This window comes from Cherax quadricarinatus, chromosome 56, assembly GCF_038502225.1.
Source record: "Cherax quadricarinatus isolate ZL_2023a chromosome 56, ASM3850222v1, whole genome shotgun sequence".
NCBI lineage: Eukaryota > Metazoa > Arthropoda > Malacostraca > Decapoda > Parastacidae > Cherax > Cherax quadricarinatus.
Window position 1 is genome coordinate 25,317,883 of NC_091347.1, and position 25,525 is coordinate 25,343,407.

Genomic DNA, 25,525 nt, shown 5'->3' on the forward strand with positions numbered 1-25,525 from the left:
ACTAAGTTATCTCTTAGTGTATTCATTGTACCCCTGTTTTTCATTTAGGGTATTTTGCACCGTCTGTCAGTCCTTTTAATTTCAAGGAGAGTGATCTCTGTGCACAGATTTGGGATCAGTCCCTCTCCAATTTTTCAAGGTGTATATTATGCATCTTCTTCCCTGGCTATGTTCCTGAGAGTACAATTCGAGGGATCAGTGAATGAGTGTAACTTTTATTCATTATTGCAGCTATTATAGAAAGATGCAAAAGTCTGCAAAACCACATGTAGAGAACCTAAATAAAACCTATCTTAGTGGCTCTGTTGACAACGCACTTGCCTCACATACTGAGTGTTCGTAGTTCATTCCCTGTCATGGGTGGACACGTTGGGCATATTTCCTTACACTTGCTGTCCCTTTCAGCAAGCAGTAAATAGGCACCTGGTGTTAGTCACCTTACACCTGCTGTCCCTTTTCACCTAGCAATAAGTAGGTACCTGGGTGTTAGTGGACTGGTGTGGTTCACGTCCTGGAGAATAAGATTAAAGGGCCGCAGTGGAAATAAGACAGACAGTCTTCGATGACGCACTAACTTCTTGGGTTATCCTAGGTGGCTAACACTTCCCCGGGTTAAAAAAAAATGCGACAAATCTTATCTCTATGTTATCTCTCTCTCTCTCTTATCTTATCCCTGGGATTGACACAGTGATTCTTGAGGTTACCCATAGTGATTCCGTTTTCTTTCTAAATTCTCAGAGAATGTCAACATTCTCTGGGAAACTTATCTAATATGGATAAAAATATTAGTTAATTAATTCTAATTGGCAACTTTTATTTAGGCGATCAATACATAAGACATTTTCAGTGGTCAGGAGGACACACACAATATTAGCACTCATATATGTTTTACCTGAATAAACTTACATACATTATCTAGGATTACCTAGGGTGACTCGACCCCTCCAACCACATATAGGTGAGTACATGTACACACACACGCACACACACACACACACACACACACACACACACACACACACACACACACACACACACACACACACACACACACACACACACACACACACACAGATGGGGGAGGGGCACAGAAGACCACAGACAGAGTATAGGCTAGGTGGCCAAAGACTGCAAACCTCACTCAAGGAGAAAGATCTTGGGGTGAGTATAACACCGAGCATGTCTTCGGAAGCACACATCAATCAGATAACTGCTGCAGCATATGGGCGCCTGGCAAACCTGAGAACAGCATTCCGATACCTTAGTAAGGAATCATTCAAGACACTGTACACCGTGTATGTCAGGCCCATACTGGAGTATGCAGCACCTGTTTGGAACCCGCACTTGATAAAGCACGTCAAGAAACTAGAGAAAGTACAAAGGTTTGCGACAAGGTTAGTTACAGAGCTAAGGGGAATGTCCTATGAAGAAAGATTAAGGGAAATCGGCCTGACCACACTGGAGGACAGGAGGGTCAGGGGAGACATGATAACGACATATAAAATACTGCGTGGAATAGACAAGGTGGACAAAGACAGGATGTTCCAGGGAGGGGACACAGAAACAAGAGGCCACAATTGGAAGTTGAAGACACAAATGAGTCAGAGAGATAGTAGGAAGTATTTCTTCAGTCATAGAGTTGTAAGGCAGTGGAATAGCCTAGAAAATGACGTAGTGGAGGCAGGAACCATACACAGTTTTAAGACGAGGTTTGATAAAGCTCATGGAGCGGGGAGAGAGAGGGCCTAGTAGCAACCGGTGAAGAGGCGGGGCCAGGAGCTAGGACTCGACCCCTGCAACCACAAATAGGTGAGTACAAATAGGTGAGTACACACAGGGTGGACAGAGACAGGATGTTCCAGAGATGGGACACAGCAACCAGGGGTCACAATTGTAAGTTGAAGACTCAGACAAGTCACAGGGATGTTTGGAAGCATTTCTTCAGTCATGTAGTGGAGGCAGGAGCCATACATAGCTTTTGTAACAACTAGTAACTACTACCACTACTATTACTACTACTACTACTACTACTACTACTACTACTACTACTACTACTACTACTACTACTACTACTACTACTACTGCTACTACTACATGCAACACAACCATCACAACTAACACATGTATTTTAGGGATAGAAATATTCTAGACTGATGCGTAATAAGTTACCATATGCAGCCTTAATGACCCTCGTGAAGTCGATAGATTTTAAACCCAATTTACCAACCATAATGTGAGGGGAGGAAGTCAGATAAAAATAAAATTAGTTATGAATTGTGTGAGTATCTGAATATTCAGTGTTTAAATATACACAGTTCCTGGCCTGAGTGTCAAGGACTTTCATGGCAGCAATTTAAATATGAAGTAGATGTGTGTGATCACCGATTTGTGTTTGCTGGGGGTCGAACCTTGGCTCCTGGCTTCGCCTCTTAAACTTTATTGATGCACTATCATACTTATTCTTATAGCTGTGGAGTTTATCTCTACTGCACAGTCATTTCTTTACTATCTGGGTCTCGGCTGCGTTTTCAGCTATCATATATTTTTTCCGATCCTCGTATTTTAAACAGTATCCCTCTATCCTTCCCTGTCAGTTCATTCAGGTCTGTTGTACGTCATGTTGAAGTCACAGTTTGACTCTATGTTCAGTGAGACATCACTCGGAATAAAGATTGACATCGCAAGTGAATTGTTCGCTAATGAAACTGAAAACTCTATCGACATAATTTCTCTGTCGTAATTTCTGACAAAACTTTTACTCTACTCATCTTCAAAAACAAAAGCCATGGGCAGTATGCCCAGTGCCCGAGTTCGTGATAATTCATATTCACCAAGAACTAAAAAAAAAAAAAACTATAACGTCATCCCACATTCATAAAAAATCACTAGTCCCACTCCACAAAACAGCCGCAAAAAACTACGAACCAGTATCGCCGAATTTTAAAAAGTAACAGTTGACAACGGTTATATAACCCGGGAGCAACATGGGCTTAGTGCAGGTCGCTCCAGCCTCTCGCAACTACTGGATCACTGCTACGTGAGTTTGGATGCGCTGGAAGACAGTTACATAATAACCGGCTTTACAAAAGCCGTAGGCAAGTGTGGTCATGGTACAATAGTGCACAAAATGGATATAAAAGGAATAACTTTCTAATAGAACCCGAAATGTAATAGTGAACACAGTAAAATCGGAGGCTACTACGGTGAAAAGCTTGCTTCCTCCAGACACAGTTCTCTTAGTTAATTTCATATCCGACATAGACAGACATGTAAGTCATAGCACTGTATCATCCTTCGTAGTCGGTATAAGAATTTGTATAACAGTGTCACAATAAACTTCCAAGATGGTATTAACCTGGTCTTCCAGTTGGCTAAAGAAAGCTATAATGTGTGGTTGAGCGAGAATGTAATTCAGTTACTCTGCTATGAAAAATTTTGAGGAAATGAAACTGGAACGGAGTTTAAAATGAATTCAAACTGCAGAGCGGAGCGAAAGATTAATGTGAGAGACGTAAGAGTGATAATGTCTGCGGATCTTACATTCAAGGATCACAACAGTGTTATTATCACAGCCACAGTAAAATTTATAGAACGGTATAGAACGGATAACGTGGACGTGGAAAACAAGATATATCAAGCCACTGGTTGTACTCTTGTTATTTCTTCTCTCTAGACTGGAATGTTGATGTATACTAACAGCCCCTTTTAAGGTGAGTGTACAGAAAACCTCTCAAATCTTCATCTGAAATGCTGGGAAGGCTTAAAGTTCCGTTAACTGTATACCTGAGACGTAGGCGACAAAGATGCACTTTGTACCTGAAAAATGTTGAAGGGATTAATCCCAAATCTGTTCACGAAAAACTTTCTTTATAAGCAAGAGATTGGCCGACGGTACCTGACAGATCGCTGGCTGTCAGCAAGAGAGAATTTGGTAAGGTCCTTAAGTCATTTCCTGAGCAGCAAGCGGTGGTGTCAGTGTTGAACTGCTGGTTGTCAGCAAAAATAGCCTGAGTGACAAGGCCTTAAACCTGGAGGCCTAGTCTGGGATCTGGTCACGGGGGCAGTGACCCTCTGGGAGGTGTCTTTGGGTAAATTTACAGATATATTCAGGTGCCAGTTCAACTAGGCTGTGGATATGTAAGTCAGGGGACCACCAGCAGCAACACCCTGGTTAACCAGGCAAACACCAGACGAGCCTCGCCCATGGCCGGGCTCTGGGGAGTAGAAAGACTCTTGGAACTCATCATAGGTATATCAAAGGTATCATTTAGTCATCGTCTCATCCAGAGTCATTTGGTTCAGTTTTTTTGCTCTTCACAGTGAACACATTCCTGGCACGAGTCTGGTTACAGACTCATAATTAAGGATAGTTTTGAGAAACACAAGTTTTCCCGAGTGCTCTCAAAGTTGGCCATAGCTTTAAACAAATTGTAATTTCAGATCCAGACTTTTTCTTTGTAATTTAAATTCTAAAAAAGCCATCAAAGGGTGTCTCTAAATTACGTCCTGTTCATCATTTGTATTATTTGTGTTAGTAATTGTTTTGGGTTCTCATATTATTTTCATTAGAGTATAAGTAGCAGGTCTTACAGGTTGAAACTAGTGCATTACACATCAAAGGTTTGAACCAAACGAAGTGTTTAGCGTAGCATAATAACGTAGTTAAACTGGTGACCTTGTCGCTGGCCATGAGAAAGGTAAGTTAGGCCAATATAATCTGCTAATGTGTGATACTAACTTACTACTGCTGCTGCTGCTGCTGCTTCTTGTGTTATAACTTACTCTGCTGTTGTTGTTGTCTCTTGTGGGATTATGATTATCCATTCCCAATGTGCTTTCTAATTCTCCTCCTTATGCTCGATTCTTTTCTTTATGCTCGATTTTTCTGCTTATGCTTGATTCTTCTCTTTATGCTCGATTCTTCTTACGTTCGATTCTCCTTGCGCTCGATTCTTCTCTTTTTGCTCGAGTCTCCTTTTGCTCGATTGCTCATTTTTCGCCTCTGTTATTTCCACTTTACTGCCTCTGGGTACTGCTCTCTTTGATAGTATTCTCCTATAAATAACGATATTTTGCTGATCTGATTACAGTTACAGCAGATGCTACGTCATGGTTATTATTGTGTGTAGCGTAGATAGGTACACTAGACACTAGTGGTACAACCATCGGTGTCCCAGTGTAGTGGTACAACCATCGGTGTCCCATTGTAGTGGTACAACCATCGGTATCCCAGTGTAGCGTAGGTAGCTGCACAAAGTAATTGATTCAGCCAACGGTGTCCTGGACTAAGATGACGCCTTAAGTCTTGTGGCTTGGTTAAATTTAACCTTATGAGGCTCCTTTGTGCCTTGCTTGTGGAAGCAGCAGAAGAAAATATTGTTCCTGGGGCGTGTATGTAAGTGTTTGCATGTTAGAATGTGACTGAGAGGAAGCTAAGTGTTGATATAATGTAGTGTAGTAGTCAGGAGATGGTTTAGCGTGGATCTTTTGCAGGATGGTTACTTTTAGAAGTACAGAAAGATGGAAGAGATGGATATGGCAACTTAGGATAGGAACTTAGAAAAATGCAAATCACAGTGCCGTGTTTCTGAATCCGTTTTTCACGCGTATGATGACACAACATTTACTAACCTGGTGCACAATAAGCGAGAAATTTGCGCGATGTTTCGCTCACAAGTGTCGCAACGTCTCTCTAAGAAAGTTGGATACACAACAATTTACAACTTGCCCACAGATTCAAAACGTAACTTGACGGACTTTACAGTAGTCCAAGACATCGTGTAGCTTCATCTCAAGTGTGTGTATTAGTTGGGAGAAACAGCTGTTGTATTGCTGTTTAAATATGTCTCTAGGGAGGTCTAAAGAGAAGTGGAATACGTGTAGCGTGTGTGATGCAGACCTTGTGAAGGATGTGGATGTGTGACGGAAGCAGAAGAAACACTAAGTATGAGAGATATCAGAAATTCCTTCATCTCAGATGTTTGTGTAGGAGTGTGAATCATGGTTATTCCAGGAGCAGTAATGTAAACGCCTCTTACAATGTTGAAGATGATTTGTTACTAATAATATTAGTTAGTTGAAGAATGAGAGACTTATGCAACATCTGGGACTCTTTCTTATGTTCTTATTGAGGAGACGTTTCGCCAGCTAGTGGCTTCTTCAGTCCAGTACAGAGAAGAACGGTGGAAGATGAGGAGAATGAGGCAGTCAGTCCCACAGCCTGGAGTTGATGTGTTCAGTCCATCAGTCAAGATTGATGAACATGTCGACTCAAGGTTGAGGGACTGATTAGCTCATTCTCCTCATCTTCCACCATTCTTTTCTGTACTGGACTGAAGAAGTCACTGGCTGGCGAAACGTTTCCTCAATAAAGATTCCCAAATGTTGCACAAGTGTTTTATTCTTCAATTTATCGGTTTTCTAAACCATTGATAACACACACTACTTAGATCTTGACGTCACTTTGTTGACTCTCCGCTAGTAACACAGGCGCTAGTGTTATTAATAGAGTTATTAGTAGTGTCATTAGTAGTGTCAGAAGTGTTATTATTAGCATTGTCATCTCTGGAAAATTAAACACAGATACAGTACAATGCTATCGTTTATTGACAACGTTTCGCCCCCTATCCTCCTCCTCTTTTAACATTTCTGCTGTTGCATTTCTTGTTGCAATAACATCACCTCTCTTCCGCTACTCGGTGCTGCTGTTGCTTCATCTGTTGCTGCAACTTTACCCCTCCGTAACCATTATTTTAATAATGATATTAACGCTACTCTTTGTCTTTACACTAATGTTATAAACACCGGTGATTCTGTTATTGCTAAATTACTCCCACTTGTTAAAACCAACAACAACAATTTATTTCTCTAACGTGCACATTTATTTGGCTTGCTCGGCACAATACTTTACTGATTCCAACAATAAAATGTTATATTTATTAACTTTTATATTGTATATCATCTGCTTTATTTTGCACACGCTTATTGGTGCTTATAAAGAGCCTTTAAGGGACTTTAAACTTAACTAAATCTGCTGGTAAACTTTATTTTGTAAAACTGTGTTGATTTATTTTTCCTAAATAAACACAAGTGTTGTGTTGCTTGATTTCCCATCCATTGAGTTGAGCTGTGTGGCGTGTTTTAATGCTGTTTGTTTTGTTTATCAAGCTGTCTTAAGGAAGATTAAAGGTAAGTTTAGAGATGAGTTTTAATTTGCTCTCCTTCGTACTCCAGTGTATGTGTGTAGTCACCTAATTGTAGTTGCAGGGGTCGATACTCAGCTCCTGGCCCCGCCTCTTCACTGACCGCTACTAGGTCCTCTCTCTCCCTGCTCAATGAGCTTTATCATACCTCGTCTTAAAGCTGTGTATGGTTCCTGCCTCCACTACATCGCTCGCCAGACTATTCCACTTCCTGACCACTCTGTGACTGAAGAAATACTTCCTAACATCCCTGTGGCTCATCTGACTCTTCAACTTCCAAGAGTGACCCTTTGTTTCTGTGTCCCCACTCTGGAATATCTTGTCTCTGTCCTCCTTGTCTATTCCACGCAGTATTTTGTATGTCGTCATCATGTCTCCCCTATCCCTCCTGTGTGTATGTGTGTGTTATATGACATTGATATTGTATTGATAAATATATTGCATGATCTTGATATATCTATGAGTATATTGTATGATCTTGATATTGTAATGTGAAGCTATTGATTGGGAAGCGCTAAAACCCACAAGTGTCATTAAGCGTCTGCGGGTAAATGGGAGGTAATCAGATTTGATCCAGTGGAAGGAACGATATGTACAATTTCTTCAATCAAGACCCCTTACACCTGGTAGGTAGTCCAGTGACGGAATATTCCCACCGTATACAAGACAGTATGCGGGTTGTGGCCTTTTATTTATGAAGACCTTGTTGTCCACCAGGGACTTTATCCTAAGATCTTTCTAGGGTCTTAATGTTGAAGTCTACCTGGAGGGTATTCAGGGGATCAACGCCCCCGCGGGCCAGTCCATGACCAGGCCTCCTGGTGGATCAGGGCCTGATCATCCAGGCCCTGATCCACCAGGCTCTCTCTCTCTCTCTCTCTCTCTCTCTCTCTCTCTCTCTCTCTCTCTCTCTCTCTCTCTCTCTCTCTCTCTCTCTCTCTCTCTCTCTCTCTCTCTTACACGTGATTCACGCGTACATGAATGGTATATAATACCGACAAGATGAGGACATAAAGACGTGTCTTATAACACTAACAGCTTTCACGGACTAGTGACTACAACTCGTATACTCCATCACAGACTGTGAGGACAGGTCCTGAGTGGTATGGTAGTGACAGATGTAACAGGGCATCTGTCATCACCCTGTTTGGCTGTAATATTATTCTTTACGTTGTGGACCGGTAAGCCGGTGGAAGGTCTTAGTGAGATATGCAATTTTATTGAGGTATACACAAATACAGTTATATGGATTATTATACATAGCAGCATATGTGTAGAGAACCTGGGATAACCCTTAAAAGTCAAAGTGACTTATTTCTATTGAGCGAGTCATCGTGTGACTCAGTCCCTCTTCAGGCGAACTATTTATTTTTTATAAACACATCGGCCGTTTCCCACCAAAGCAGGGTGGCCCGAAAAAGAAAAATTTTCATCATCATTCACTCATCACTGTCGTGCCAGAGACGAGCGTACGCTACAATTACAAAACTGCAGCATTAACACCGCTCAGTCCCTCTTCAGGAGAACCATATGCCCATTTGTACTGACACACAAAACACCTACACCACAACTTGACTCAAGAAATCGTAATGACACGATTGCAAATAAACCATACCCCCGGCCGGGATTGAACCCGCGGTCATAGAGTCTCAAAACTCCAGCCCGTCGCGTTAGCCACTAGACCAGTCTCGTGGCTAATGCGACGGGCTGGAGTTTTGAGACTGGTCTAGTGGCTAATGCGACGGGCTGGAGTTTTGAGACTGGTCTAGTGGCTAATGCGACGGGCTGGAGTTTTGAGACTGGTCTAGTGGCTAATGCGACGGGCTGGAGTTTTGAGACTCTATGACCGCGGGTTCAATCCCGGCCGGGGGTATGGTTTACCAACACCACATCCTGTGTACCACTTGCTGAAGTTGACACTGAAGCTAAACTGTTTCCTGGAACAGCTCCTCTTGCTCTGTATCTTTACTTTATTTATCGGCAGTGTTCTTGTCATTCTACTACATCCACTTCAACCAATGTTCCACTGTTATTTATATTTCAATACTCGAAATGTTTGAACGCTCAGTCCCGGATCCACCAGGCCTGGTCATGGACCGGGCCGCTGGGGCGTTGATCCCCGGAATACCCTCCAGGTAGACGCTCTTTCGATTGTTAGATAGACTGGAAGCAGGGAGACGAGGGTACATCTGGAAGTTGAAAACAGATAACTCACGAGGATTTCAGGAAGTATTTCTTCAGCCTCGCGAGTAGTCAGGAGGAGGAAATACCTGGCAAGTAGAGGTTTAGAAGCAGGATCCATACATAGCTTTAAGAAGAAGTACTTAAGAATGGAGGAACACTGCAGTAGACCTACTGGCCCACACTAAGACTCGAAGCCAAGAGGGTGTGCACTCAGTAGCGGCCGGTGAAGGAGCAGGGCCAGGAGCTGAAATTCGACCCCAGCAACCACATTTAGAACAAGGTAGGTTCTTAGTGAAACTTCGAAGCGTCTGCCACCCAGTTCCCACCACCCGTCGCCCCGTACCAAGAACCCGCCGCCCACCGCCCACAAGACAACAATACATAGTAACCCAACACTACAGAGAAGATCACAAGAGGCGGAGAAGAGTAACTTACCAGGCAGTGGATACAACAATTACGTCCCCTTTGTTGGGCAATTTCAGACCACATGGTTGGGTAAGCCAGTCACTCAGACCACATTGTTGGGTAAGCCAGTCACTCAGACCACATTGTCGGGTAAGCCAGTCACTCAGACCACATTGTTGGGTAAGCCAGTCACTTAGACCACATGGTTGGGTAAGCCAGTCACTCAGACCACATGGTTGGGTAAGCCAGTCACTCAGACCACATGGTTGGGTAAGCCAGTCACTCAGACCACATTGTTGGGTAAGCCAGTCACTCAGACCACATTGTTGGGTAAGCCAGTCACTCAGACCACATGGTTGGGTAAGCCAGTCACTCAGACCACATGGTTGGGTAAGCCAATCACTCAGACCACATGGTTGGGTAAGCCAGTCACTCAGACCACATGGTTGGGTAAGCCAGTCACTCAGACCACATGGTTGGGTAAGCCAGTCACTCAGACCACATGGTTGGGTAAGCCAGTCACTCAGACCACATGGTTGGGTAAGCCAGTCACTCAGACCACATGGTTGGGTAAGCCAGTCACTCAGACCACATTGTTGGGTAAGCCAGTCACTCAGACCACATGGTTGGGTAAGCCAGTCACTCAGACCACATGGTTGGGTAAACCAGTCACTCAGACCACATTGTTGGGTAAGCCAGTCACTCAGACCACATGGTTGGGTAAGCCAGTCACTCAGACCACATTGTTGGGTAAGCCAGTCACTCAGACCACATGGTTTGGTAAGCCAGTCACTCAGACCACATGGTTGGGTAAGCCAGTCACTCAGACCACATTGTTGGGTAAGCCAGTCACTCAGACCATATGGTTGGGTAAGCCAGTCACTCAGACCACATTGTTGGGTAAGCCAGTCACTCAGACCACATGGTTGGGTAAGCCAGTCACTCAGACCACATGGTTGGGTAAGCCAGCCACTCAGACCACATGGTTGGGTAAGCCAGTCACTCAGACCACATTGTTGGGTAAGCCAGTCACTCAGACCACATTGTTGGGTAAGCCAGTCACTCAGACCACATGGTTGGGTAAGCCAGTCACTCAGACCACATGGTTGGGTAAGCCAGTCACTCAGACCACATGGTTTGGTAAGCCAGTCACTCAGACCACATGGTTGGGTAAGCCAGTCAGTCAGACCACATTGTTGGGTAAGCCAGTCACTCAGACCACATGGTTGGGTAAGCCAGTCACTCAGACCACATTGTTGGGTAAGCCAGTCACTCAGACCACATGGTTGGGTAAGCCAGTCACTTAGACCACATGGTTGGGTAAGCCAGTCACTCAGACCACATGGTTGGGTAAGCCAGCCACTCAGACCACATGGTTGGGTAAGCCAGTCACTCAGACCACATTGTTGGGTAAGCCAGTCACTCAGACCACATTGTTGGGTAAGCCAGTCACTCAGACCACATGGTTGGGTAAGCCAGTCACTCAGACCACATGGTTGGGTAAGCCAGTCACTCAGACCACATGGTTGGGTAAGCCAGTCACTCAGACCACATGGTTGGGTAAACCAGTCACTCAGACCACATGGTTGGGTAAGCCAGTCACTCAGACCACATGGTTGGATAAGCCAGTCACTCAGACCACATGGTTGGGTAAGCCAGTCACTCAGACCACATGGTTGGGTAAGCCAGTCACTCAGACCACATGGTTGGATAAGCCAGTCACTCAGACCACATGGTTGGGTAAGCCAGTCACTCAGACCACATGGTTGGGTAAGCCAGTCACTCAGACCACATGGTTGGGTAAACCAGTCACTCAGACCACATTGTTTGGTAAGCCAGTCACTCAGACCACATGGTTGGGTAAGCCAGTCACTCAGACCACATTGTTGGGTAAGCCAGTCACTCAGACCATATGGTTGGGTAAGCCAGTCACTCAGACCACATTGTTGGGTAAGCCAGTCACTCAGACCACATGGTTGGGTAAGCCAGTCACTCAGACCACATGGTTGGGTAAGCCAGCCACTCAGACCACATGGTTGGGTAAGCCAGTCACTCAGACCACATTGTTGGGTAAGCCAGTCACTCAGACCACATTGTTGGGTAAGCCAGTCACTCAGACCACATGGTTGGGTAAGCCAGTCACTCAGACCACATGGTTGGGTAAGCCAGTCACTCAGACCACATGGTTTGGTAAGCCAGTCACTCAGACCACATGGTTGGGTAAGCCAGTCAGTCAGACCACATTGTTGGGTAAGCCAGTCACTCAGACCACATGGTTGGGTAAGCCAGTCACTCAGACCACATTGTTGGGTAAGCCAGTCACTCAGACCACATGGTTGGGTAAGCCAGTCACTTAGACCACATGGTTGGGTAAGCCAGTCACTCAGACCACATGGTTGGGTAAGCCAGCCACTCAGACCACATGGTTGGGTAAGCCAGTCACTCAGACCACATTGTTGGGTAAGCCAGTCACTCAGACCACATTGTTGGGTAAGCCAGTCACTCAGACCACATGGTTGGGTAAGCCAGTCACTCAGACCACATGGTTGGGTAAGCCAGTCACTCAGACCACATGGTTGGGTAAGCCAGTCACTCAGACCACATGGTTGGGTAAACCAGTCACTCAGACCACATGGTTGGGTAAGCCAGTCACTCAGACCACATGGTTGGATAAGCCAGTCACTCAGACCACATGGTTGGGTAAGCCAGTCACTCAGACCACATGGTTGGGTAAGCCAGTCACTCAGACCACATGGTTGGATAAGCCAGTCACTCAGACCACATGGTTGGGTAAGCCAGTCACTCAGACCACATGGTTGGGTAAGCCAGTCACTCAGACCACATGGTTGGGTAAACCAGTCACTCAGACCACATTGTTGGGTTAGCCAGTCACTCAGACCACATGGTTGGGTAAGCCAGTCACTCAGACCACATGGTTGGGTAAGCCAGTCACTCAGACCACATGGTTGGGTAAGCCAGTCACTCAGAGCACATGGTTGGGTAAGCCAGTCACTCAGACCACATGGTTGGGTAAGCCAGTCACTCAGACCACATGGTTGGGTAAGCCAGTCACTCAGACCACATGGTTGGGTAAGCCAGTCACTCAGACCACATGGTTGGGTAAGCCAGTCACTCAGACCACATGGTTGGGTAAGCCAGTCACTCAGACCACATGGTTGGGTAAGCCAGTCACTCAGACCACATGGTTGGGTAAGCCAGTCACTCAGACCACATGGTTGGGTAAGCCAGTCACTTAGACCACATGGTTGGGTAAGCCAGTCACTCAGACCACATTGTTGGGTAAGCCAGTCACTTAGACCACATGGTTGGGTAAACCAGTCACTCAGCATTCATAACTTGATGGTTCTTGGATCATTATTATTACATGTATTATTATTATTATTATTATTATTATTATTATTATTATTATTATTATTATTATTATAAGAACATAAGAACATAAGAACTAAGGAACACTGCAGCAGGCCTACTGGCCCATGCGAGGCAGGTCCAAGTCTCCTACCGGCTTAAGCTAATGCACCCAACCTAGTCAGGTCAGGTCACATTGACTTAAGGGAGGAACACGGCAACCGACCTGGTAGCACAAGCTATCAGGTCCAACTCACACCCAGCCACATCCACTCATGTATTTATAAGAACATAAGAACATAACGAAGGAACACTGCAGAAGGCCTACTGGCCCATGCGAGGCAGGTCCAAGTCTCCTACCGGCTTAAGCCAATGCACCCAACCTAGTCAGGTCAGGTCACATTGACTTAAGGGAGGAACACGGCAACCGACCTGTTAGCACAAGCTATCAGGTCTAACTCACACCCACCCACATCTACTCATGTATTTATCCAACACATTTCAATGGAAGCCTTGCGTTTAGGCACTGTTTATCTAATGGGAATCAAATAAATTATGTAGCAATCTTTACAGACTGCAAAGATTGCAGTCCCTGTACCTGGAGAAGAGTTCAACTCCATGGAGTTGAACTCTTCTTCAGGCTGAGGGACTGACTGCCTCAAATACTTTTTCTCGAAGGTTGATGGACTGATTACATCATCTTTATTTCATTACTACTGCTTCCTTTGTATTTGACTGAAGACGCCTACTGTGTAGGCGAAACGTTTCATCAGTAAAGATATCCAACTGTTGCATATGTGTCTTAATCTTCAAAAATGTATTACTGAGAGTTATGGTAAAAAAAAAGAATTGACGTAAGGGAAGCCGCCATTATAAGCAAGAAAGGGAGCTTAAGTGGATGTGACCTGGACCTGACCAGCTTAGACCAGTAGCTTAGGCCAGTAGGTGACTTGGACGACTTGCCTAGCATGGGCCAGTAGGCCTGCTGCGGTGCCCCTTCTTATGTTCTTATATAAAGCGACAGGACATTACATACAGCTGAGTGCAGAAGCTAATACGTCAGGTGTCATTTGCGACGCTCATGTAAGTGGACGTCAGCGCCACCTGTAGGGTATAAGTGAAGGTGTGGAGTAGTTGGGTTGGTGTTATGGGTTTAGGGTGGGTGTAGGGGGTGTGTGGGGTGTTTTTACGGTGTGTACGAAATGGTATATAATACCGACAAGATGAGAGTAAGACACATGTGCAACATCTGGGTATCTTTATTGTAGACGTTTCGCCATCCAGTGGCTTTATCAATACAAATTCTAGGACATAACTTGAAGACAGTAGAACTATGTACAGAAGATGAGGTAATCAGTCCCTCAACCTAGGAGTAGGTGCGAACAGCACCATAGTCCACGACTAGAATTTGTATTGATAAAGCCACTGGATGGCGAAACGTCTACAATAAAGATACCCAGATGTTGCACATGTGTCTTACTCTCATGTTTTTACGGTGTTGGAGGAGGAGGAGGGGGGTTATCTTCGCCAGCCTCGGGGGTTTCCTGTTCTCTCCAAGGTCACTGTAACTCAGCTACGATACGTATTGTGTACCTTTTATGGCATTTTTTTGATGTCACTGTTTTGCTGTGTGTAATGAGTAGCAGTGACAGGCAACACTAGTGACCTCACCTCACCCCTGGGCCATTGCCACGGTACCGAGGTCAGCGGTTAGTTGAGGGAGCGGTGTGCTACCTGTCCTGCAGCTCTCTTGCCTGGGGAATGTCAGTGGAGTGTTGTAGTTCGTGTATGTAATATGACGTAAGCAGTGACGGTGAAGTGTTTGAGGGTAGCGATGGGAAATAAGTTAGCAGTAGCCAAGGAAAATATGTTAGCAGTAGCCAAGGAAAATATGTTAGCAGTAGCGAAGGAATATGTTAGCAGTAGCGACTGGAGTGTGGTTTACATGACAGTGGTGTGTGATGTTGGTCTGATTCCTTGATGAGGTGGAAGTATCTCATGCTAGGCACGTTGTGTGTGTGGCAAAAGACACTTACTGTACGTAAGTGTCTTTTTCCACATCTTGTTGGTATCACTATACCACTAGTTTACCTGTCCAACCCATTTTCAAAACTACCCACCTCTCTCTCTCTGTCTGTCTCTCTCTCTCTCTCTCTCTCTCTCTCTCTCTCTCTCTCTCTCAACTACCTTGCACCATTTGCTACCTTCTACCTCCCATCATGAGCGGTGATAGATGGTGAAGGTGCGTGCGAATGAGCCACTAGTGCCTAGGCAGGGGCGTCGTTCCCAAGGCTGTTTCCTCTAACCTGGCGTTGCCCTGCCCTGGAGGTCAAGAGGGAAGTCTGGTCTCTGACATGGCTGTCAGATCGATCACAGGTCTTCCAGACTATGGCTTGTAGATGAATGGTTCAAAGAACCGACATGTTGTTAAATTAGACACATGTGCAACTCTTGGATATCTTTATTGAGGAAACGTTTCGCCACACAGTGGCTTCATCAGTCTATACAAAGGATAAACTTGAAGAACAGGAGGAGAATGAGGTAATCCTTTGTATGGACTGATGAAGCCACTGTGTGGCGAAACGTTTCCTCAATAAAGATACCCAAGAGTTGCACATGTGTCTAATTTAACATGTCGGTTCTTTGAACCATTCATCTACAATTAAAAATATTAGTCAATGGTTCACAAAGTTCCATTTTACACTCCTTAAGAACCCTAGAAAAAAGTTCATCAGGGCCCGGGGATTTATTTTGTGATGAATGGTTTGAAAAACCGACAAGTTGAAGATTGAGACACTTATGCAGCATATGAGAATCTTTATTCAGGAAACGTTTCGCCACACAGTGGCGAAACGTTTCCTGAATAAAGATTCCCATATGCTGGATAAGGGATTTATTTTGCTTCAGTCGGTCTATCTGTTTGATAACCATTTCGCTAGTGACTATGATATTGCATAATTTATCGTCTTCAGGTCCACTATAAAAATTTATTACTGGGATATTGTTAGTGTCCTCCTGAGTGAAAACTGAGAGAAAATAACTATTAAGAATAGAGCACATTTCATTCTCCTTGTCAGTAAGATGCCCAGAGCTATCTTTAAGGGGACCTATCTTATCTCTAACTTATGTTCTATATACCTGGAAAAAAATTTTCGGGTTAGTTTTCGATTCCCTTGCAACTTTAATTTCATAGTCCCGTTTAGCTTTTCTTATCCCCTTTTTAATGTCCTTCTTAATGTCAGTATAATGATTCATAAGATAACCCTCACCTCTTTTGATGCGCCTATAAATTCTTTTTTTTTTCTGTCCTAAAATATATTTGAGCCTATTATTCATCCATTTTGGGTCATTTCTATTCGATCTAATTTCTTTATACGGGATAAATGTTCTCCGGGCAGCATGTATAGTGTTTAGAAAACTCTCGTATTGATAGCTCTCTTCGTTACTCCAGTCAACAGATAAGTGTTCTCTAAGCCCATTGTAATCTGCTAAGCGAAAATCTGGGACTGTTACTGAGCTATCCCTAATATCATACTTCCATTTAATGTTAAAGGTAATTGATTTGACATCAGGTAAATTACCTGAGCTGCTTAGGTGTAAATTCTCACCAAGGTATCAATTGTTCCAATTACCAGAGATTTTTGGGTAAGGTTACATATACGTATTAAATTATATATTTAACCAAATAAGTAAAAATAAGAGAAATAGCGACGATAGGTAGTACAGAGGGGTTTCTGGTGGCTTAAGACACATAACATAAGGAGGAACACTGCAGCAGGCCTACTGGCCCATATTGCGCAAGTTCTTCTCAGACCCAAATCCACTAGCAGAAATATTTGACCAACCTACGGGGGTCAGTAGCTATGGTCACAGGTCACCTGCACATACTAGTTCCTAGAAGCTAGTCCTCGTTACCCTACACAAGAGTTAGAAATTTGCATCCAATAGGATGAGGAGTTCTCGAGTTATGAGTGAAAGATAATTGAAAAGTTGGAAGAAATCAGTCAGGCAATCACTGAAAAGAGATCCTTCAGACAACAACAACAACAATAATAATAATAATAATAATAATAATAATAATAATAATAATAAACCATACCCCGGCCGGGATTGAACCCGCGGTCAGAGAGTCTCAAAACTCTCTCACCTTTCTCATCTTGTCACTAGTGTGTAAGGCAGTATTACTAAGGAATGGGAAGTAATCAGGTTTGATCCATTGTGGAGAGGGTAACTATAATTCCTCGGAACAAGAGCCGTGGATATTGCTATAAAACGAAGTTGGACAGGTACGTAAGTGGGTGTAAATTGGAGTTCTCTAACATGGGCCAGTAGGTCTACTGCAGTGTTCCTGCATTCTGTTGTTAGGTAAGACACATATGCAACAGTTAGGTATCTTTATTATGAAACGTTTCGCCTACACAGTAGGCTTCTTCAGTCAAGTACAGAAAAGTTGATAGAAGCAGAAGATACTTGAAGACGATGTAATCAGTCCATCACCCTTAAAGTTTTGAGGTGGTCAGTCCCTCAGTCTGGAGAAGAGCATTGTTCCATAGTATGAAACAATATGGAGAAGAAGTGACAGGATGGAGCTTTTATAACGCCAGGCATTGAGACGTAGGCCACTAGGAGAGGTAAGAACTCAGATGTTGAAAGGTTAGGTCCCTCTCAAACCCAGCCCCTCTCACTAGTGGAAGTTGTCGAAGTTGATTGCAGGTCTGTACCAAGATACCCTTGTGTTGCAGTGTCTGACAGAGTGAACATTAAAATGGTATAAAATACCGACAGGTTGTTAGGTAAGACACATATGCAACAGTTAGGTATCTTCGAAATAAAGATACCTAACTGTTGCATATGTGTCTTACCTAACAACCTGTCGGTATTTTATACCATTTTAATGTTCCTGCATTCTTGTGTTCTTGTACTCTCGACTTCTTCGCCAGGATCAAGGCACCATCTCTTCCTCCTGACGGGGGATATATACTCTTTGCAGTGCCATTGTGTATCTTCTCCAATACTTCTGCAGATCCCTCTCCTCCAAGCCCGAGGCTAACGCCAAGACTTTCCATATTTCACTCTCTGAATCCTCCTCCTCCTCCTCCTCCTCCTCCTCCTCCTCTTCCTCTTCCTCTTCCTCTTCCTCTTCCTCTTCCTCTTCCTCTTCCTCTTCCTCCTCCTCCTCCTCCTCCTCCTCCTCCTCCTCCTCCTCCTCCTCCTCCTCCTCCTCAGCAACACCTGTGATCTTTGCAACACCTGTGATCTGTGCAACGCCTGTGACTTCTGCAGATATTTGTGCATATATGTTACTTCTGTTAAGGCATTAAATTTTAATTAAAGAATGCTGCCCCTACACGCATCCTGTTGCCCTAACACGTCCCCTGCTGCCCCTAAACGTCTCCTGCTGCCCCTAAACGTCCCCTGATGCCCCAACACATTCCCTGCTGTCCCTACACGTCCCCTGCTGCCCCTAAACGTCCCCTGCTGCTCCTACACGTTCCCTGCTGCCCCTACACGTCCCCTACTGCCCCTGCACGTTCCCTGCTGCCCCTATACGTCCCCTGCTGCCCCTACACGTCCCCTGCTGCCCCTGCACGTGATTTTATGTTCACACGCCCTCTTTGGCGTCCTTAACATGCACGCAGTTTTCGTCCTTAGATACGCAAGACTTAAGGACCATTATCACTTTTCCTTTTCTTAATCGTCTTTTGGCGTAGACTGCCTCGAAGTTTGGAGTTTGTGGAAGTGTTGGAGAGTGGGTGGTGGAGAGTGGGGTGCTGGAGAGTGAGTGGTGGAGAGTGGGTAGTGGAGAGTGGGTGGTGGAGAGTGGGGTGTTGGAGAGTGGGGTGTTGGAGAGTGGGTGTTGGAGAGTGGGTGTTGGAGAGTGGGGTGTTGGAGAGTGGGTGTTGGAGAGTGGGGTGTTGGAGAGTGGGTGTTGGAGAGTGGGGTGTTGGAGAGTGGGGTGTTGGAGAGTGGGTGTTGGAGAGTGGGTGATGGAGAGTAGGTAGTAGAGAATGAGTAGTGCAGGTTGAGTGATTGACTGTGAGTGATGGAAATGGGTGAGTGACGTAGGTCACTAGAAGTCACCACATACATGATCATTGATACCACTAATGAATCAGTTATTCCAGACATAAGTGTCTTTATCCACAGACATCACACACACGAGACATCCTGATCACATTTTCGTATTTCCATGACTAGGACAATCCCCCAGTTAAGATTCTATAAAAGTCCGCGAACACTGAGTGTTGTTGTACTCTCAGTGTTTGTACTAAGTAGCTTCGTAAACCCATTGTGGTAAGAGAAACTCTCAGTACAGCTGCTGGGGGGTAGCCTGCTACCCCTCTCTCAGCTGATGCAACCCAGCTTCACATCATTGTAATCCAGTTATATTATATTTATGAGTTTATTTTTAATTTAGGATGCTACGCCCCTTCAAGAATGGTACTGTATGGTAGGAGTCTTACACTTGACTTTCACTCAGACTTTTTTTTTTTTTAAATCTGCCTGAGTGAATAAGATAGGTTGGCAACGTGGGACGTTGGGATGGCGAGTAGTGTGTGAGGTGGAGGCAGTGACTGTGTGGCAGTGAGCGGTGGAGGGTGTGTTTAACACTGGTCCTGTGACTTATCCTACTCGTACTGAGAAGCAGACATCAGTTGGGATAAGCAACAGGGGGAGAGGGAAGTTTCACTCTTAATATCCCCCAACGGAGGCTTTGAGAAGTGAGTGTTCGTCAGTGACAGACTAGTGCGGCACTGTTTTAAGTGTCGGTTGTAATAATAACGTCCTGATTGGGATAAAGAGGCTGAAGGAATCATGGGAAGAAAAGGTTTCTACGACGTCCAAGGCAATGGTGAGTGAGGTGGTATTAGCTACCTGGTGTAGTGTCAGGCGCTGACACTGCTCTGCAAGCCTAACTTATATTGTTAAAGTTAAGCAGACATAACTACTCTAATGTAGTTCCTCTCCCTGTCTCAGTTTAGGCCCTGACATTTCCCTTTCATCTAAAATTATCATTTCCTTTAAAACAGGGCAGTCAATTTTTCCCCTCCATTCAGGGTGGTGTTTTCGAAAAGATGTTTGCATTTTAGTTTACTAAGTTAATTTTGTTTGTTTCCCTGTGTGTGTGTGTGTGTGTGTGTGTGTGTGTGTGTGTGTGTGTGTGTGTGTGTTTGTGTGTGTGTGTGTGTGTGTGTGTGTGTATGTGTGTGTGTGTGTGTATGTGTGTGTATGTGTGTGTGTGTGTGTATGTGTGTGTATGTGTGTGTGTGTGTGTGTTTTAATGTATCAACAAAGCATTGTTATTTTCCGTAACACTTATACATGTGTGCAAAGGTTTGTAATACTCTTATAACTGGTCGTATTTTGTGGCATAAGACTATCCATTAGAACATAAAAAACATAGAAAAGGAGAAAGAAGAGGCCTACTGGCCCATGCTATTCAGATCCAACTCACACACATACCGACCCATATACAGTGTATTTAGTAAGTATATTGTATGTATGGTGTAGTATTTTTAGTCGGATTTGGTCAACGACCTCTCCTGCTTCCGGCGTTTTGGTCACCCCCCTTTCCATATCATCCTCGAAGATTAAGACATGTGCATCATGTATGAACTCTTCTCCAGGCTGAGGGACTGACCACCTCAAATACCTTTTCTCCAAGGTTGATGAACTGATTACATCGTCTTTATTTCACTACTACTACTCCCTTCGTATTTGACTGAAGAAGCCTACTGTGTAGGCGAACCGTTTCAACAATAAAGATACCCAACTGTTGCACATGTGTCTTAATCCTCAACTTGTCGGTATTTTATACAATTTCCAACATATCCTCAGTGGTGAAAAGAAGCATTTTATTTTTCCTTTAGCACACAAAGCGTCACTTTGAAGCCATGGGAAGTTAGATTTTTGGTTAAAATTACAAGTTTTTTTTTTTACGGATAATATTCTGAGGCTGTTAAATTAAACATTATTATATGTAGTTGTATGACCCATACGAGTTTAACGCCTTTTTTTATAATAATACTTGAAGATTTCGGAGGTCACTGCCCCCGTGTCCCTGACTAAGCCTTCTGGTCTGATGAACCAGGCTCTTGGTGCTAGCTGCATGCAGTAAGATGTATGCCAGACAGTACGGATGACTCACGAAATGGTAATGACACGATTGCAAACAAAGCATACCACGGGTGGGGATAGAACCCGCGACCAGAGAGTCTCAAAACTCCAGACCGTCGCGTTAGCCAATGGACCAGCTAGCCACAATAAGATTCGTCCAACTAGGTATGATCAAGAGCGGCCTTGAGAAATTGATTAAACTCCCTCGATGTTTGCTCTGGGTATTTCGATGTTCCTTGGCCAAGATCATCACGAGTTCGTAACACTGGCGTTCTGTACACCTCCACACTAAAAGGAACTAAATAATAAGTTAAATTGCCACATTTTTCACACCCCAGATAAAAATCTGGCCTATGATACCAAGTTGTGGTTGAAAACGCTTAGATGCGTTTAGGTCTTGGGTCCGAAGCGTGTTCATGGTAAAAATGTCTTTAGTAACAAGACTCTAACAAGTGTGGGCCCATGCTTGGTAGGTCCTCAAATCCGACTTTTTTTTTCACTAGTATATTTCTCTGACCTATTTATGTTCTTATGTTTTACTACTCCCGGAGCCCAGTCCTGGACCATGCTTGCCTGGTCAACCAGGCTGTTCCTGCTGGTGGCCCGCTGGTCACCAGAACCATCACTTGATCTGGCAGTGTTTCTGTGTTTTCACTGGGGTTATTCCACATTTTCTCCCGTGTCTCTCGCTCCAGTCTGTTATACCAATGTGCAGATTTAGAACCAGGTCCTTGGATGGTTTCGAGAGTTTTTGTATCCCAGGAGCCCGGCCTTGGTCCAAGCTCGTCAAACTCCTCGAGTACCTTGCCCCAGTTCTTAGGCAAGATAAAAACATCATAATATCTATATATATATATATATATATATATATATATATATATATATATATATATATATATATATATGTGTGTGTGTGTGTGTGTGTGTGTGTGTGTGTGTGTGTGTGTCGTGCCGAATAGGCAGAACTTGCGATCTTGGCTTAAATAGCAACGCTCATCTTGCCATATAGGACAAGCGAAAATTTGTGTATGCAATAATTTCGCTAAAATCATTCTGAACCTAACGAAAAAAATATATTTCACTGGTTTTTTTTTCATTATTAAATTATTGTAAACAAATCTAAAATAAATTGGCTAAAATAAATTGTTCTTGTTATAATAAGGTTAGGTAAGTTTTCTAAGATTCTTTTGGTGCAAAATTAAATTTTTTTTACATTAACATTAATGAAAAAAATATATCTTTAAACGTATAAGAGAAAATTTTAGAAAGGACTTAATTTTAAATGAGTTCTTGCTAATTGACCAGTTTTACATATTCGGCACGACATATATATATATATATATATATATATATATATATATATATGTGTGTGTGTGTGTGTGTGTGTGTGTGTGTGTGTGTGTGTGTGTGTGTACTCACCTAGTTGTACTCACCTAGTTGAGGTTGCGGGGGTCGAGTCCGAGCTCCTGGCCCCGCCTCTTCACTGATCGCTACTAGGTCACTCTCCCTGAGCCGTGAGCTTTATCGTACCTCTGCTTAAAGCTATGTATGGATCCTGCCTCCACTACATCGCTTCCCAAACTATTCCACTTACTGACTACTCTGTGGCTGAAGAAATACTTCCTAACATCCCTGTGATTCATCTGTGTCTTTAGCTTCCAACTGTGTCCCCTTGTTACTGTGTCCAATCTCTGGAACATCCTGTTTTTGTCCACCTTGTCAATTCCTCTCAGTATTTTGTATGTCGTTATCATGTCCCCCCTATCTCTCCTGTCCTCCAGTGTCGTCAGGTTGATTTCCCTTAACCTCTCCTCGTAGGACATACCTCTTAGCTCTGGGACTAGTCTTGTTGCAAACCTTTGCACTTTCTCTAGTTTCTTTACGTGCTTGGCTAGGTGTGGGTTCCAAACTGGTGCCGCATACTCCAATATGGGCCTAACGTATACGGTGTACAGGGTCCTGAACGATTCCTTATTAAGATGTCGGAATGCTGTTCTGAGGTTTGCTAGGCGCCCATATGCTGCAGCAGTTATTTGGTTGATGTGCGCTTCAGGAGATGTGCCTGGTGTTATACTCACCCCAAGATCTTTTTCCTTGAGTGAGGTTTGTAGTCTCTGACCCCCTAGACTGTACTCCGTCTGCGGCCTTCTTTGCCCTTCCCCAATCTTCATGACTTTGCACTTGGTGGGATTGAACTCCAGGAGCCAATTGCTGGACCAGTTCTGCAGCCTGTCCAGATCCCTTTGTAGTTCTGCCTGGTCTTCGATCGAGTGTATTCTTCTCATCAACTTCACGTCATCTGCAAACAGGGACACCTCAGAGTCTATTCCTTCCGTCATGTCGTTCACAAATACCAGAAACAGCACTGGTCCTAGGACTGACCCCTGCGGGACCCCGCTGGTCACAGGTGCCCACTCTGACACCTCGCCACGTACCATGACTCGCTGCTGTCTTCCTGACAAGTATTCCCTGATCCATTGTAGTGCCTTCCCTGTTATCCCTGCTTGGTCCTCCAGTTTTTGCACCAATCTCTTGTGTGGAACTGTGTCAAACGCCTTCTTGCAGTCCAAGAAAATGCAATCCACCCACCCCTCTCTCTCTTGTCTTACTGCTGTCACCATGTCATAGAACTCCAGTAGGTTTGTGACACAGGATTTCCCGTCCCTGAAACCATGCTGGCTGCTGTTGATGAGATCATTCCTTTCTAGGTGTTCCACCACTCTTCTCCTGATAATCTTCTCCATGATTTTGCATACTATACATGTCAGTGACACTGGTCTGTAGTTTAATGCTTCATGTCTGTCTCCTTTTTTAAAGATTGGGACTACATTTGCTGTCTTCCATGCCTCAGGCAATCTCCCTGTTTCGATAGATGTATTGAATATTGTTGTTAGGGGTACACATAGCGCCTCTGCTCCCTCTCTCAATACCCATGGGGAGATGTTATCTGGCCCCATTGCCTTTGAGGTATCTAGCTCACTCAGAAGCCTCTTCACTTCTTCCTCGGTTGTGTGCACTGTGTCCAGCACTTGGTGGTGTGCCCCACCTCTCCGTCTTTCTGGAGTCCCTTCTGTCTCCTCTGTGAACACTTCTTTGAATCTCTTGTTGAGTTCTTCACATACTTCCCGGTCATTTCCTGTTGTCTCTCCTCCTTCCTTCCTTAGCCTGATTACCTGGTCCTTGACTGTTGTTTTCCTCCTGATGTGGCTGTACAACAGTTTCGGGTCAGATTTGGCTTTCGCTGCTATGTCATTTTCATATTGTCTTTGGGCCTCCCTTCTTATCTGTGCATATTCATTTCTGGCTCTACGACTGTTCTCCTTATTCTCCTGGGTCCTTTGCCTTCTATATTTCTTCCATTCCCTAGCACACTTGGTTTTTGCCTCCCTGCACCTTTGGGTAAACCATGGGCTCATCCTGGCTTTTTCATTACTCCTGTTACCCTTGGGTACTAACCTCTCCTCAGCCTCCTTGCATTTTATTGCTACATATTCCTTCCATCATCTCATTAACTGGTTTCCCTGCCAGTTCTCTGTCCCACTGAACCCCGTTCAGGTAGTTCCTCATTCCTGTGTAGTCCCCTTTCTTGTAGTTTGGCTTCATTCGTCCTGGCCTTCCTGCTTCTCCCTCCACTTGTAGCTCTACTGTGTATTCGAAGCTTACAACCACATGGTCACTGGCCCCAAGGGGTCTTTCATATGTGATGTCCTCGATATCTGCACTACTGAAGGTGAATACTAAGTCCAGCCTTGCTGGTTCATCCTCTCCTCTCTCTCTTGTAGTGTCCCCTTACGTGTTGGTACATGAAGTTCTCCAGTACCACCTCCATCATCTTAGCCCTCCAAGTATCTTGGCCCCCATGTGGGTCCAAGTTCTCCCAATCTATCTCCTTGTGGTTAAAGTCACCCATGATCAGGAGCTTTGCCCTGCATGCATGAGCTCTTCTGGCCACTCTAGCCAGTGTGTCAACCATCGCTCTATTGCTCTCGTCGTCGTACTCTTGCCTTGGCCTCCTGCTGTTCTGTGGTGGGTTATACATCACTGCTATTACCACCTTGGGACCTCCAGAGTGAAGTGTTCCCACTATGTAATCACTTTCTTCTCCGCTATCTTCTCTCTCCAGCTCATCAAAATTCCAGCGATTTTTTGATCAGCAACGCCACTCCTCCACCCCCCCCTGTTCCCTCTGTCTTTCCTCAGGATTTGGTATCCCGTTGGAAAGATGGCATCTGTTATCATACCTGTAA

At 44.4% G+C, this 25,525-nt stretch overlaps 1 protein-coding gene across 2 annotated transcripts in view; it reads left to right on the forward strand.

Annotated features, from left to right (window-relative positions):
- Ent2 (Equilibrative nucleoside transporter 2) overlaps positions 1-25,525 on the forward strand; it is a 949,180-nt gene that overhangs the window by 425,435 nt on the left and 498,220 nt on the right. Inside the window, exon 3 of one of the 2 annotated variants that reach the window (XM_053794012.2) lies at positions 7,168-7,188. The exons of the other annotated variant lie outside the window; for it this stretch is intronic. Within the exon in view, the coding sequence (XP_053649987.2) occupies positions 7,168-7,188 (21 nt within the window). The remainder of the gene's footprint in view (positions 1-7,167; positions 7,189-25,525) is intronic. 2 annotated transcript variants of the gene reach the window in all.